The sequence below is a fragment of the Alligator mississippiensis genome, chromosome 14, assembly GCF_030867095.1.
Source record: "Alligator mississippiensis isolate rAllMis1 chromosome 14, rAllMis1, whole genome shotgun sequence".
Taxonomy (NCBI): Eukaryota; Metazoa; Chordata; order Crocodylia; family Alligatoridae; genus Alligator; species Alligator mississippiensis.
This window is the reverse complement of record NC_081837.1, coordinates 27561055-27577387: the sequence shown is the minus strand read 5'-3', so window position 1 is coordinate 27577387 and position 16333 is coordinate 27561055. Positions and strand designations below refer to the sequence as shown.

At 51.5% G+C, this 16333-nt stretch overlaps 1 protein-coding gene across 2 annotated transcripts in view; it reads left to right on the top strand.

The window, feature by feature from the left end:
* SEPTIN4 (septin-4) overlaps window positions 1-16333 on the top strand; it is a 72923-nt gene that overhangs the window by 48200 nt on the left and 8390 nt on the right. For both annotated transcript variants that reach the window (XM_014609845.3, XM_019486325.2), the window contains exons 8-10: window positions 2925-3021; window positions 3769-3931; window positions 13731-13830. In XM_014609845.3, coding sequence (XP_014465331.1) covers window positions 2925-3021; window positions 3769-3931; window positions 13731-13830 — 360 coding nt within the window. The remainder of the gene's footprint in view (window positions 1-2924; window positions 3022-3768; window positions 3932-13730; window positions 13831-16333) is intronic.

Genomic DNA, 16333 nt, shown 5'->3' with positions numbered 1-16333 from the left:
ACCCCTGCTCCAGATGCTGCCCCAAGTGCAGACAGAGTGGCAGCTGCCCAGCAGCCTGACTTCTCAGCACAAGAGGAGAGAGAGTTCCTCTTCTCAACCTTGGGACTGAGGGGAATGGGGGAGAAGAGAGAGAAGCTGAAGTCCCCATGCCCCTCTCTCAGCTGACCCAGAGGTTGAGAAAGGGATGTGGCAGGGGACTTGAGCTTCTCCTGTCCCTCCTCCCCACTTCCCCTCAGCTGGCCCAGAGACAGAAGGGGACATGGCAATGGACTCCAGCTCTGCTCCCAGCTCTAGGGGGTTGGAGCCAAGCCCCAGTACAGGTTCCTGGATCCTCCCAGCCAGCCCCAAGGCTGAGAAGAGGAACTCTCTCCCCTTCTGTGCTAAGAAGTCAGGGCGGGGATGGCAGGCAGACCCAGTTGCCAGTGGGGGTAGAGGGGAGACTAACTCTCCTCTCTGTCCCACTCTGTCTCAGGGGCTATGGTGCCCCACTGCTGCAGCAGCGAGTGGGGAGTGCCTGGTAGATCTGGTTTAAGTCCCTGTCGGTGGGATAGAGAGGGGGAATTAAACCCCTCCCTCACCAGTTCAGCCCAGACTGGCCAGCCCCCAGCCCTCCCCCCCCCCAGCTTCCCTGGAGCCAGGGGTGTGCTCTAGCACCCCCCAGCGCCTGGCCTGAGCAACTGCAGACATGTGCTTGCAGTTCCTGAGTCCAGAGAGAATGTTTGTCCTGTTACAAATTGGTTTAACCTAGGCAGGTTAGACTAACCTGCAAAAGTTGAATCAGTTTAGGCTCCAGCTTTTTGAATGTCTGTCCCTAGCAAGTGAGCAGCCTGGAGAGGGCAGCTTCCACACTGCTCTGCCCCCCTGCAGCAGACTCCCCCTGGCTGCTAGCCCAGAGGCTGGCAAGGAACACAGGGCCAGGAGACAGCTGCCTCCTGCCCCCACTATCACCCACCCATACATACACATTGGGAGGGGTCCTAATGTGCACAGGGCAGGAGAGCTGCTGCTGCAGAGCTCTCCTGTCCCGTGACTATGGGGATAAACCCTGTGCCCAGCCTATTGGGAGGCAGGTCCCAGCCATCTCAGGACTGGGTGGGGAACTCTATTTGTGCAGGGAGCTCCTGGCCCCAGCTCCCTGATTAGAGTAGGAGCTGGAACATTGTTTCCTGTACCCAGAAGCTGTCGGGGTGAGCTCCAGGCTGAGACAGTGTCCCCCCGCCCCAGCAACAGGCAACTCTCGGCCCTGGCTCTGGATCAGAGCAGGGGCTGGGACATTGCTCCCTGCCCCTTCCCGGTGTGGGGACAGGCTCTGATTATGGAGCTGGGGGCTAGGAGCTGCCTGCTGCTGGGGCAGGGGAACATTGTTCTGTCAGGCTCCTTGCTTGGAGGTCACCCTGGCAGTAGGTAGCTCCCAGGGGCAAGGAACAATGTCCCATCCCCTGCTCTTATCATGGAGCTGGGGCAGAGGGACAGTGTCCCAGGCCAAACTCTGTAATTGGAGCCCACCCCAGCAGCAGGCAGCTCCTGGGGGAGGATATTGTTCTCCTGCCCCTGGCTGCCCAGGCTAACTGGAAGCAAATTTGCACACGGGCTATTGTTCAGAAACTACAGTGCAGTTAATTTGCTACCTGCATATGCAGGTAGTAAATTTACTGCACAGTTGACTAATTGACTGCACAGTAAGCATCTGCACATGTAGATGGTGATACTTTACTGCACAGTCAATTAGTCAATGGCATGGTAAGTCATCTTTTGTAGACTTGCCCATTGTGTACCACTTACAGCCTTACCCATAAAGCTTTTGTTACACTGCCACCTAGTGGCAAGGTGCAGTAGTGTAATAAGAACCAGCCGGAAGGAGATTGTTCTCTTCTTTCTAACTGGATGCAGCAGAACAAAGAAATACAGGGGCTGCAAGTTAGTAGAGTCCTGTTCTGTGATTCTTCGTGTGATGAGGAGTACAGAATTTTGCAGAAGTTTACTCCTTAGAGCAGCAGGATGCTGTGGTCTGGACCAACTGAGTTATGGCCTTCCCTTGGGGGGCAGAGAATCTTGGTTGTGCCAGCTGCGCCAGGACTGCGGTACAGAACTGCCATAAGGAATGAGCTTGTGGTGCCCCTTTTTTGAGTTCCAGGGAGGAAGTGCACTAGGACTGTACCCAGGCATGAATCCCAGCCCAAGGCAGAGGCTCTGAAATCCACTTTGTCTGTAGCGAGGCATTTCAGAACTTGTGGAAGATAGTGGTCTCTGACATCACAGTTTATGAAGGGCCATTGTGTTTCTGGATGGGAGATGCAAACTGTAGTTATAGTGGGCTCTGGTAGTCATTGTTGTGAGCTGCAGAGGCAAAGGAAAATGGGCATGGGAGTGATAAGCATGCAGCAAGGACCTGTACCTTAGCCCTGCGTCCATCTCTCTTCACTAGCCATTGCTGATAGATCAGCTGTTGCACCCAAATGCTGGACTGCCTTCCAGCTCCTGCTCTGTGGCCAGTTTATGTGTTATGTCAGTTCTTCTCCCACAGTTGCTCTTTGGTCCTTCCCAACCACTGTTTTGCCTGCACTCTGGCTTCTATTCAGTGGCTGGTACACCTGGAAGTACCAATGTAGTGAGCATTTTATAGGTTGCTTACTCTCTTCCCATCCCTCCATTTCCTCTCCCCCACTCCTTCATGAGTTTTATCTCAAAAATAAATGAGCACAGGCTGTGGAAACCTGTTCAGATTCTCAGCCTTGAGGCTCAATTTAGTGAGGGTTCTGGTAGGACATTGTCTCTCTTTTGTAGTTTGCACAATTTATGCTAGATGGTGATCAGTGTGAGAGCACCAGCTGGGCTTGTAACCAGGGGCACAAAACAGAGACCCCAAAATGCCAGGAGTTGTGGGGTGTAGAACTGTTCATTGATAAATGCTGGTTCTATTCCAGGAGAGCATCCCTTTTGCTGTGATTGGTAGCAACACAGTCGTGGAGGCCAAAGGAAGGAGAGTCCGGGGGCGACTGTATCCCTGGGGCATTGTGGAAGGTAATACTCTGTCTCAGGCTGTCCTGAATTGTGTCCAAATTAGTAACCTCTGGCTCAGGAACCATGTTTCACCAGTCAGCACTGTGGTGTTTGCATCAGGCAGGTCTGTCCTTGGTGGGAGTGACCTGGGATTGGGATCATTAAGGCAGCAGGCAGGTCTGTCCTTGGTGGGATCATTAAGGCTGACCATTAAACCAACAACAAAACAGCACTTTACTTTAAACTCAGCACGCTCTGACACCAAGCCCAGCAAATGCCCAGAAGAGGCAGTGCATTAGCTGCACCCAGCTTTCCCAATGTCTGTATAGATTGAGTGCTTTAGCAGGGCTTTTTGGGGGGCTTTTTTGGCACTTTGCTCTAATAGTTGATTGAATCAGTTTTAGATAAAAAGCACCAAAAAAGCCCCACTAAAGCGCCTGATCTATGCAGACACTGCAGAGTTGGGGTTCCTCCCCCACATCTGTCAGCACCCCAAGGCTCTGCCTGTTTCCATATGATTTAGCAGGTCAGATTTGGTAGAAGTCCCAGGCTTCCTGGACAGGATCTTGTGTAGCTCATGTCACACTTTTTTGGTCCCATGTGCAAGCAGGGAAGAAAGCTGCTTTGCAAGAGGATGCCCTACGTTTCTTTAGTAACTGGATGTTTTGGCCAAGTTCGTTCATTTGTGAAGAGGCCCAGATTTCCTGACTGGGTTGAGAGGGTGTGGGGGCACTTGTTTTCCCCTCTAACCCTGCTCCTCCCTTGCAGTGGAGAACCCCACACACTGTGACTTTGTGAAGCTCCGTACTATGCTGGTAAGGACGCATATGCAGGACCTCAAGGATGTGACACGAGAGACTCACTATGAGAACTACCGGGCCCAGTGCATCCAGAGCATGACGCGCATGGTGGTGAAGGAGAGGAACCGCAAGTATGGGGAAGTGCCTTGGGTTATACAGGGTTAGGGGCTGAAGTGCTGAGAGGCAGTGTGGGATGAGACAGCATGCCCATGCTAGCTCAGAGTAGGGAAGTCAAGCTTGGGAGCCACAGGAAGGGTGTGTGGATGCCATTCTGCATGGGTGAAAGTGAGATGCCAGTCTGCATGGGTGAAAGGGAGAAGGCCTGGCATGTTTTTGTTTTCTCTTTGGAAGTTCAGTGCTGGGCTGTAGCACTAGCAAGACAAGCAACTGTTTATGGCACCATGATCCTATGAGCAAGGAACAGTACTGCTTGCTTTGCCCAACAGCAGGCTGGAGCCCAGGAACAAACACCCCAGTCTTTAGAGATCCTTGGGAGCCGTGAGTAGGTTCATCAGCCAGTCCAGGAACCTGGACGGGACCTCATTTTGACTTTCACCGTTGGCTCTTGGCTTTGTATTCACAAGGCCCTTGTTGCTGAGCTCTGTGGGAGAAACACCAGCCAACACAGTAATGGAGCCTCCCCATGCTGTACAGCTGGGGACTTCCATGGTCAAGGAAGGAATGCACCAGCCCAAGGCTTGCCCCTGGTCAGCAGGGTTGTCTTTGCCATCTGTCCCTGATAGCTTCCCAATGTGGGCAGTTCATACCGGGAGGCTGTGAAAGGAACATGACATGGCACCAGAATATATTTAGCAGGGGTGTACAGGGAAGGACATCCCCCGCCCCACCTCACAGACCATGGTAGAACCTGGACATTCGTAAGTATGAGACAAACAAAAGCAGAGGCCACATCTGTCCCTGTGCTCCACACAGCCCAGCTCAGGGGCAGTCCAGTTCTGCTGTTGCAGGAGGTTGACTTGGTCCCCAGTGGAGGCTACAACATCTCTGGTAGCTTCTGTGCCCATGTGGGCCTTCCAGTGCTGGAACCAGGATCTGAGCTCTACATCTACTGGGCAGCTCCCTGAGTGGGACTCATAGCCCCTTTTCTTTGCTGGCACAGAGAAGCTGCATAACAAGGTGAAGGAGAAGGTCAAAGAGCAGCATCCCTGTGCAGTCACTTGGTGAACAGGCAGTGCTGTTGGTGCAGGATTTTGTGGCAGAACCCAGTGTGTAAGGGAGAGCACATAGGTGCAGAGAGGATAGGCAAATCTCCAACTCCTCAGGGTGCCAAGAGCTCCCACTTGCATGGGAGACTCGTTACCTGCTCACATGTGACATCCACTGAGCACTGGTAGATGTGGTGACCTGAGGTCCTGAGCAGAGAAGAATTGGGCCCTCTGCCTATTTATGTGATGTATGCTTAGCTCACAGCCTTCACTGAACCAAGAGGACCAGATGCTCAGCTGTTGAAAACTTGTCTTTGCTAAAGGCTGGGGAGCAGCAGTCCTACAAGTGGCTTTGGCCTGCAGTCCTGACTCCCCCTGTTACCCCCTTGGGTAATTCCATGAGCCTCTGTAGAATCACTCTGGAGGAACACCAGTGCAGTCCATTAGGCATGAGGCCTTTAAGCAATTGAGTGTCTCCAGCGTGGATGGAGGGATGGTAAAATATTGAGGGAGTGGCTATGATAGTGACTCTCTGGGCCATCCAAGGTGATAAATTTAAGCTAGTTTCTTCATGTAGCTAGTTGGTATTCTAAGCAGGACTGAGTTAACGTCTCTGTGGATGATGCATAAGAAGAATGCCTTATCTTTCTCACTAAAGTCAGCAGTGTGAGAGTACCCAGGAGGTGGAAGCTAACCCTAACTGCCTTATGTTGGCACTTTTCAGAGTAAAGACATACTTTGAAGTGAAAGTCACACTTTTATGTGAAATTCAGTTCCCCTTAATCAGCTATTTCCCAGACCCTGTAGGTTATTCAGATATGGGTTCTAAGGTCTCATTGTCCATTGCCTGTCGCTTTTCACCTTCCCCACCCCTTGCTGAGTCCTGCACTGAGCTCAGGTCAGACAGAGCTGAGGCTCTGGCCAAGGGTTGGGAAAGCCACACTCCCCGACAGACACAAGGCAACTAAAAATATCACCTGTAGAATGACTCTGGTAAGTCCATCATTGTGGTATTGTGTCTTAGGCATACAGTGTGGTTTCTCCCTCTCCTTTATGGAGTCATAGGAAGAAATCCTAGGCTGTAGACAATTGGTAAAGCAAGAAATTCTAGTCACTTACAGTTCTGTGCTTAAAAACGAGAAAATGAAAACCTGATGTTTAGAGACCAAAGCCAGCATTCAATGTGTTCACAACCTTTTTGGGCCTTTCCTCCCAGGATTAGAATGGGGACATGGAAACCATGGGCAGAGAAAGGATAAGTAGGTTAGTGTTGAATATGCAGGTACTAAGGGAGGTCGTGGGAGGATTCCCCACCCTGTTTGCTAGAAGTACAAGAAGATAGGAAGGTTCATCTGAGTCTGTCTCAGGAGTGCAGGATGTGGTGCTCAGGTAGGAAGGCATTGCTGCTTTGAAGCATACTAGCAATTCTGGTTCACAGGGTAGGAATGAGATGAGGGTACTTTACATAGCTTGGAGTGCATCTGCTATAAGCCTGTAAACATCATTCACACTGAAAAATGGTAAGTGCTTTCCCGACCATTCCTTGTAGCAAATACGAGCTGAGCCATCACTCTTGCAATTTGGTAGGTTGCCTCAGGTTGTATGCGTCATGATCCTGACTGAACATACAGTAATCTCTCCCAGGATCATTTGTGAACGTCCAACAAAGCAGTGAAGTATTTAATGTTGGCACCTTAGCAAGGAAAATGAATTTGTTCCAAGTTGTAGTAGCACCAGCTATTCTGCTTGGCAGAGCTTTTGAGAGAACGAATATCCAGGGTCATCTTTCAGGGGTGTACTTCTTACCTATGCTTGTGTTACATATCAGTGACTACTGGACTAAAGTTTCATTGCTACACCTGGCCTTAAGATTATGACAAGGAAGGGAGAAGAACATGAACGAGGCGTACCCCTGGTGGCTGGGGAGGCACAGCTGTGCTGGCGGTGGCGGAGGCGCAGTGGCAGTAAGCGCAGAGCTCCTGCAGACACCACTGGTGCTGTGGGGCAGAGGGGCGAGCACCGACTAAGGGCTGGCAGCGGCCAGCGGCAATTGTAGACTACCCGCAGACACCACTTGTGGTGTTGGCAGTGGGCTGGCGAGCGGCGGTGGGGTGGCAAGAGGCGACTTCTTGTAGGGGGTGCACTGCCACGCTCAGGGGGTGCATGTGTACCCACATGCACCCCTACATGTCGTCCCTGGAGAAGAAAAGAAGACTCCATGACCTAGGGAGATGTAATCTAACTCATACTCAGATGTTGTGGTGGATAAAACCCAAGACCTTGTTGCACATTAATTTTAGGGAGCTCCTGAAGCTCTTAACCCCTGGATTATCCTCACATTAACACCTGAAACTAGATTTAAGCACACTTTAGATGGCTTAAAGTTATGGCACTCCAGGGCAGGTTTATCTCTGATCCATTTTATCCAGCTCATGTTTCATTAATATGTGGCCACTCCTCACAGATGAGCTGCTGAAGTTGCAGTCCTCTAGCATACCAGGAGGCAGTGTCCCCTTGCCCACCCTCCATTTTGTGTGGAAAAACCGTCCACTCCCTGAACTCTATTGCTGGGGGGAGGGTCGGGGTTCTGACACCCAGCAAACTCCCCTCCTGCCCCTGGGAATGTGACCTTCCCACCCCCAGGGTTGCAACCCTACTCATACAGCCTGTGGAGCAAATGCCAGCTAGCTAGGTCACAGGGCATGGACAGGTGACAAGGTACTGCACTTGGGGAGGAGTGAATGCTGCTCATGAGTATTTAGCCTGCAACTGTTGTCCAAACACTTTGGCTTCATCTAGTGGCTGGAATTTGCTATATTACCAAATTCCAGAAGTGGTGAAATGAGCACTTCAATGAGCGCTGAAATAACCATGGTGCGGTTAGGGCTCTTCCCACCACCCCCCCCCCCCCCCCCCCCAGCCTCAGATTGACCTGAAGAGGCTCCAAGTTTGACCAGTCAATTGGGATCAACCAGTTGGTGGCCACTGCTGTAGACTGTGAATGAAATGTGGGCAGTGGAGTCCCCCAGGGCTTGGTCCTCAGGCCCCTACCGTTCAACATCTTTATCAGCAACTTGGATAAGGGGATGAAAAGCACCTTGTTCAAATTTGTGGACAACACTAAGATCTGGGGAGAGGTGGGCATGCTAGAAGGGAGGGACAGGCTACAACAAGATCTGGACAGGTTACAGGGGTGGGTGGATAAGAATAGGATGGGATTCAATACTAACAAGTGCAGGGTACTGTACCTGGGGAGGAAGAACCAGCAGCATACCTACAGGCTGGGGAACTCCCTTCTTGTCAGTGCAGAGGCAGAAAAGGATCTTGGAGTCGTTATTGATTCCAAGATGAACATGGGCCGACAGTGTGGGGAGGCTAACCACACCTTGTCATGCATCCACAGATGCATCACGAGCAGGTTCAAGGAGGTGATCCTCCCCCTCTATGAGACACTGGTCAGGCCGCAGTTGGAGTACTGTGTCCAGTTCTGGGCGCCGCACTTCAGGAGGGATGTGGACAATATGGAGAAGGTCCAGAGGAGGGCCACTTGCATGGTCAGGGAGCAGCAGGGCAGGTCCTACAAGGAGAGGCTATGGGACCTGAACCTTTTCAGCCTTCACAAGAGAAGCCTGGGAGGGGATCTGGTGGCCATCTGTAAACTTACCAGGGGGACCAGTGGGGAATGGGAGAGTTCCTGTTCCTCCGAGCACTACCTGGAGCAATAGGAATCACAGCCACAAGTTGACAGAGAGTAGGTTCAGGCTGGACATCAGGAAGCACTACTTCACAGACAGGGCGGCTAGAATCTGAAACCAACTTCCAAGGGAAGTGCTGCTTGCTCCTACCCTGGGGGTCTTCAAAAGGAGGCTAGATAATCACCTTGCCAGGGTCATTTGATCCCAGCATTCATTCCTGCCCATAGCAGAGGATCGGACTTGATGATCTGCTCAGGTCCCTTCTGACCCTATCAACTATGAAACTATTTGCCTGTGAGGTGAATACAGCCTTGTCAAACACTGGGGAAGGCTGAGTAATAGTACAGCACTGATGGCCTTCTGAACCACACTTAGCACTGCAGGTGGCACCTGTGTGCAATGTGTATGAAAAGGAGAAATCCCTTCATGTCCAGGCAATAACAAGATAATGGCTGATGCTTCTCAGGGGACCAACACACAACATGTTTGAGCCAGGTGGATCCTACTCTTATCATCCAAGTGCGCTATCCTGACTCGGAGGCTTGCTCTTTGGTCCTGAAAGTACAGGGGTAGGGTGTGTGCTTGGTGATTTATGTGTACAGTGGGGCAGAGGTCAGCTGGTGTCAATTTGTATAATTTCATTGCAGTCAGTGGAGCAATACTGATTCAGTCCTGCTGCGGCAATATAGTAACTGTCCTATTCAGGAGAGCACCTGTCATCCTTGGAACTGAAGGGTTTTATAAACCCCACGCTTAGGATTATCACTTCCTTCTGAGTTGTGAGTCAAGCCTGGATACCTGACTGCCATCATCCTGCACATCTCCCACAAACCCTGTCATCAGGTCTGAAGGAGAGAATTGTTTCATCTCTGTAGGTGCTTTGCTACTCAGAATTGCAGCTCCTGGGGCATGCAGGGGAAGCTCAGGGCAGCCAATCTTACCTCAGGCTTAAAGGGATTCTTCTTCCAGAAGGAACCACCTTTGGCATACAGCTTCAGGAGCAGATGTTGGAAAAGACTAGCATTGTGCAGTCACTTCTGACCCCTCTTCCCTCTTCAAAGCCTGAAGAAGACTGAGTACTTCTGGTATATAGATAGTTGAGTGACACTACAGATCTATAAAGACATTTGCTGCTTTACTGGTATCTCTGAAGGAGCTCAAATTATTTGTAAGTTAATGGCTTGAACAGAGTAAGCCATTTGACTCTAGAACTAGGCTGTTGTAGCCACTTCTTCTTGATCATGCTCATGCCCCTGCTGTACAGAGTGCTGACAGGTCTGGTGAAGCTGCCTTCCACCTGCCTAAAGCTGAGATCTAGGATATGTACTTAATGTATTTTTTTCCTGCTTCATCATTGGGAGAATCAGCTTCATGCAATTCTGTAGGCTTTTCAGCCTGCTGCTAACCCAGATAGCTCCATAACCATGCCATGGCATCCTGAGCGCCCCAAGAACACTAGTACTATGGAGGAAAGATCAAAGGCCCAGGACCCTGTGGAAAAGATGCAGTATTCTCTATTAAAGTTCAAACTGTGACTTGACATTGCAGCCCTTTCGTTCTGGCCAGACTCTTGCTGAACGTGATGGGAAAGCTTCTGTTTACTGCAGGGAGAGCAGTTAGGCTGCTGTCTGAGAGATACAGGATTTTAACACGTTAAGGAGAGTTATGGCCTGCCAAGGAAACTATAAGCCCCCTTTAGTACTGGGGGTAACTAATGATGTGTTACTGAGTACTTGCCATAAATAATGAAAACGGGGACAGGAGTGGAGGTCACAGGTTAATAACTAGTCTGCCAAATGGGGGCACTGAACAGAGCACACCGGAGAGTGCCCACTGGCCCCTCAAATAAGTCCAAGGAGCCAGTGGATGCTGCCCATGATACTCTACCCAGAGACGGGCTCTCACAAGTGAAAGGAAAGCAGCCCCACAGTCCAAAGGGACCCTCCCGGCTAGAGCCTCCTTCCTGGTAAGATACATAGCCAGCTTAGCCAGGGCCAGGAGGAGGTTGACCAGGAGGTCCTGGGACTTGGTGGAGCCATAGATGGGGAGTGCAAAAATAAACAGGTGAGGGGAATAGTGCAGCCAGAACCTCAGCAAGAGGTTCTGGAGTAGGTGGTGTAGGGGCTGCAGCCTAGCACACCCCATGTATGCATACGCCAGGGTCTCTCTCTGCTGACAGAAGAGGCAGGTGTTGGAGGTGTCCGTGAACCATGCCAGACACACGCCTGTGGCAACAGATCTGTGGAGGAGCCAGCAGATGAGATCCCTGGTGGCTCACAGAATCAAGGTGAAATACAGACTAGTCCACTAGGGACCCTCACCCCCCTTGCTTAGGGTGTCCCACCACTTGTTGTCAGGGCAGGATGCGAGTATGGGATGATGGACAATGTGGAGCATGAGCATGTAAAGCTGGTGGCAGCGGGCAGATTGAAAGCAGACCAGTTTAGTATCTCCCAGCCTTCTAAGATGGTTAGATGGGGAGCATCATGGGGCCTGCTGAGGCAGGGGCCCCACAATGAGCTCTGGAGGGCTGGGGGATACCAGGCTGAGAGTCACTGTGGTTCCCAGCCCAGCTGACGTCCTGGGTAGAGCAACACTGGTATGGTTGGCTGATGCTGCATGACCCAGGAACTCAGTCCAGCCTCAAAGTGGAGAAATCACTCCTTCTCCAGTCAAGAACAGTAAAACAGTGCATGGGAAGAGCTGAAATTAGGGTTGTCACTGAATGAGCAGGTAAAGTTACCATTTTAGCCACTTACTAGAGATTTCACTGCTCACTCAAGTAGTGGGTAGCTTGCAGGGTAACCTACATTTTCTTTGGTACAAGATGAAAATGTACAAAGGTACCTGAGCTAGCTCCCCAGCTGAAGGCAATGGAGTGACAGCACTACAACACTGCACCAAGGCTCATTAACTCTGCTAAGAACAGGACTTTTCAGCCTGAGTGGAAACTGCTGATACAGCAGTGTTGGTCTGGTGCTGGAACTAGTGTGAGCAGAGCTGTCTTAGATATCCTTGCACAGGTCTGCCTTCCATCATGAACATGTCTTCTTATGTCTAAATTCTATTTGGTTTTATGCTTCTCAAGGGCATGTTTGCAGCCCCAAAACTGCCACTTTTGGCATTTGTACACTAAGCATGGTCAATGCACAGCTGTCTATCCAGAGGGGGTTTGAGACTCTGCAACTTCCCTCTCCTTCATGAGCGGGAATGTGATGGCCTGTACAACCACCAACCCCAGACCTGGGATGCAGCAGGTGCCATTCAGTCACTTGCTGCTGTTGGCTCCGGATTTAGGACCCAGAGGGCTTGTTCTGGGGGGGACCCACCCAGGGGGACCCCTCAGACCAACCACAACCTCTCCATTTGATAGTAGGCAAATGTATTGATACACAGTGATAACAGAAAAAATGCAATGCAAACAGTCCAGCAATTCTGTATATCTACAAAATCCTAGGGCTGTCATCAAAGTACATTTGGCCAGGATGCACTCTTCACTTGGAGGCTATCTCTTAGATGTCAGATGTCAGCAGTCCAGAGGTGGGATGCCAAGGCCTGCACCCCCGCTTCAGTGGGGTGGATAAGATGGGCTGGTGGTATGCCCTCTGTCCATTGTGGCCTCGGGGACCCTTCCCAGGGGATGGGGATGGGGAAGAAAAGGAGGAGGGATGGGCAGGAATGGGGAAGGACCCTTTGTTACTCTCAAGTCTCTGCTTTTATATTCTCCTTCCCCTCTGATGACTCTTGATCTGTGGCTATCACTGGTTGGTTGTCTCCCTGTGGTCACACTGTCCACATAGCTTTCTGGGCCTTCTCCTAATTTGGTCTGTTTCCCCAAAACTGGGACTCGGGCTCCACTGCTCTGGGGCCTTGTTAGCTAGTGCTGCTTTATCTCGTGCTACGGGCAGTATAGTATATAATCCCTCTGTTCCCAGACTGTTTTCCAAACTATGTGTTCTTGTTAGCCTTGTTGTGTTAGACAGCCTGTTTGCTTCCAAGGCTGTAATATTGTGCAATTGTGAGACTCAAGCTTCTTAGAAATCAGTTTTCCCCTGCTACCCATCCTGAACCATTCTGATGAATATATCTATACCTATAAGCCAATTCCTAAAAAACAAACCTTTAAATACAATTTAAACCTAACTATGTGTGTCCCTTTCCCCAAGGCCAGGCTCTGTGGGAGGCAAGAGTTATAGCTCAAGTATTGCACATAAGCCTTATACAGGGGTAGAGGAGGTGGCTTGGCCTGTTTCTCTGCTCCACTTGCCCCTGACTCTCTAGTCTCCTATAAATGAAGGTCTATGTGGGGTTCCACCTAAAAAGCTACACTGGTTTTCTCCCAGCATGATCCTGCCCTGGGCTTCTGTCATGGAAGGTACCAATGCAGTGGAGCCAGGATTATGGGATTGATGAAGAACCCTGCTCATATCTTGCATTCAAGCAGGATGGTCTGCAAGAATGAAGCATGGGGTTTAGCAGCTCACAGCACTCTGAGCATCCTGCCATCCTCCCCAGGAGGTGACTGGCCCAGGAGGGAGAAGGAGAGGGAGAGAGAGTGTCGGCTAGCAGGAAAAGATACACAAAGCAACTCTGAGGATCACATGAAGACCTATGGGACAAGTGAACCTTAGTCATCTACTACTTCTGGTGACACTTAGGCCTAGCAATGCCAGACTATTCGAAGCATCAGATTTGGCCTCAATTTTGCCCTACCAGCTGCTTGGCAGGGGACATGCAAGCCCCCTGTCTGTAATGGCCTGATGCCCTCTCAGGGTTGTACCAGTAGTTTTGATCATGAAAGAGCTCTCCAGTTCATACAGATAAGAAAGTGCCATCTGTGGCTTACAGGTCTTCCTGAATAGGTTTTTCCCAGACATGTTCTCCCTCAGGTTTGCTTTTCTCTGAGCAGAAAGTTTATTTGCTGCTCTTTCTAAATTGTCCTTCCCTGACCTTTGGGCCTCATCTAGGACCCCCAAACCCACCCTTGTTAACTTGTTGTTTGCCTCTCCTGAAGTGCTGGGAATGCAGTGCTAATTTCCTATGTTTTGTTCTCCTCTTACTACCCTCAGCAAGCTGACAAGGGAAAGTGGGACAGACTTCCCTATCCCAGTTATCCCAACAGTACCAGACTCGGAGACTGAGAAACTCATTCGGGAAAAGGATGAAGAGGTGAGTACTGGGGCAGGGACTGCATCTTCTTCCAGAGCATGCCCCACTGCAGCCCCCATAGCACAGAGAGGCCAGGCTGTCAGTAAAACATGCATCTTCTCCCAGACAGCTTGGGTAATTCCTGCTCTGGGCTCTGACACGGTTCCCAGCTTCAGCATGCTCAGATGGTACAGCAGAGTCCACCCTCCACCCAGGTGCTCCACTCTTTCATATTTCCACTGTCTGGGGAACTGGAAGGGGACTAGCAGCCAACATTGCTCTGTTGGTGTAGCAAACAGGGCTGAATGATTTCTTTGGAGGGAAAGGTCATAAAGCAATAGTTTCCAACCTTTTTATGGTAAAGATCAGTTTTAGGAAATAAAGGGCACCCCAGGATCTACTATGCCACCCCCTGCCCTGCTGCCCACCCCCAAGTGGCAAGGCTCAACTGAAAGGAAATGTAGAAATAGCAGTATATAACAGTATATAAAAGTAGGTGGCAGGGGGAGCAGGTAGGACTGCAGGGAAACCAGGCCAGGGGCTCTGGATGGTCACAGCAGGGGAGAAGGGGCACACACGCAGCCAGGATCACAATTCCTTGAGGAAGGCCCAGATCCCATGTGCACCCAAGGGGCCAATCAGCCCTTCTGTGCTCCCAGCCAGCGGAGAGTCCCAGACTGGGCTGGGCCAGGGCCTGACATCACTTCTCTGCTGCCGCTGGGCTGAGCTGTGCCTGCCCAGCAGCCAAAGTAATATGGGGTCGGGCTCTGGCCCTGCCCAGGGCTCTCCGCTGCCCAGAGGCACGTGGGGCAGGGTGGGGCTTATGCCGCTGGGCCTGCCCCTCCCCCCACCCCCAACCTGTGCTCCGGGATGCCCAGAGTACAGGGAGGGAGCAAGCATGGGCCTCCAGAGCGGGGATGGCGGGGGGGAGGAGCATGGGCCCACAAGGCCCCTGCTGGGCTATATTCAGCAGCAGGAGCCCCCCATGTACCCATGGCTGGCAGGGAGCCCCAGGCCAGGCCAGGGCCCGACCCCACATTCCTTTGACTGCTGGGTGGACACGGCTCAGCCCAGCCGCAGCACAGAAGTGGCAACGGGCCCCGGCCTGGCCTAGTCTGGGACTCTCCGCCAGCCAGGGGCACATGGGGGGGCTCATGCCCCCTCCTCCCCGTGCTCTGGGAGCCCGTGCTCCCTGGGCCACTGCTTTGTGGACAGAGCCTCCATCTGGCACTTCTCCTATATCACTTCTCAAAATCAGCTGACATAGGGCCTTGTTACACAGTAATTTTGGATGGCTTCTGGAGGTCTTAACCACTGGATTGTCTGCACATTAACACTGGAAACTAGTTTTAAGCACTCATTAGGTAGCTCCAAGTTATGCCGCTCTAGGGCAGGATTATCTCTGATCCCTGCTACCTAGCTTGTGTTACAATGAGTTGCAGCCATTCTAGACTACATCTTAGTGTAAACACCACTCTCATCTCCCTTTCTGTACTGGCCCAGATCAGGCCCACTGTCATTCCCCCCACCCCACTCTCCCAAGCACCCCAAATCCCTGCTTACTGCCCCCCCCACCATGATCCTTCTGACCCCCACTTATTTGTGGCTGCCCGACTGTCTGAGGAGCAGGTAGGGAAGAGTTTACCTGCCAGCTCTGCTGGCAGTGGCTGGGCAGACAGGTTAACCCTACCCTGTCTGTTCCCTCAGGACAGACAGTGGGAGCAGCCACAATTAAGCAGGTGGGCCAGGGAGAAACCTGAAAGACAAGGAGGGAGCCCCCAGAGTGAGGGCCAATGCGGGAAACATGGATTGAGAGTGTGGGGAGGGGAGGGGGAAGGGATTTTTCTCTTTTAATCCTCCAGGCCCCTCCTGATGTGAACTTGTGACTGCTCCAAACTGCTAGCATTAATACCCATTAACATTTATGCAGCTCACAGTGTAAGGTGTAATAAGGTCCATAGAAACAAAGGCTTTTTCACATCTCTAGCCTTGATCAGTCTGTTCACTGCCTGCTGCCCTGGGCTCCCTCCAGCCACAGCCCCTCTCCCCCTCCCCCCTTCAGCACTGGGCATCCAGTTATTCTCCCTCGCAGGAATTAGCTCTTCCTGTGCAGTCCGATTGTTCTCTGTGTAGGGCTTTGGCCTTCCTTTCCTTGCTAACAGTCTTGCTCCTTTTAGTTGCCCAGTGTAGCAAGGTTGGGATCCCAGGGTGCCCCCTGGTGGCTTTGCAGCCATGCCCCGCTCTGCCCCTAGGGCACCTTTCCTTCTCACTTGCCACACCTTGATGGAAGTATAATAATAAATAGGGAGGCTGCCCACAGGCTAACCCAGTTCAGCTGAGTCCTTGCTGGGCACCTACAGCCCTAGGACCTAATTGTGTGGCTCCAAACCCTCCCCTACACCATGCCCCATGCCTTACAGGTGTTACTATAACATCGTTCCCTCTGTTGGGGCTTCGGCCTCTGCCTCTTTAATCTACCTTGGCTTTCTACCCTAGGCTCACTGTATCAGACCTGGCTCTGTCT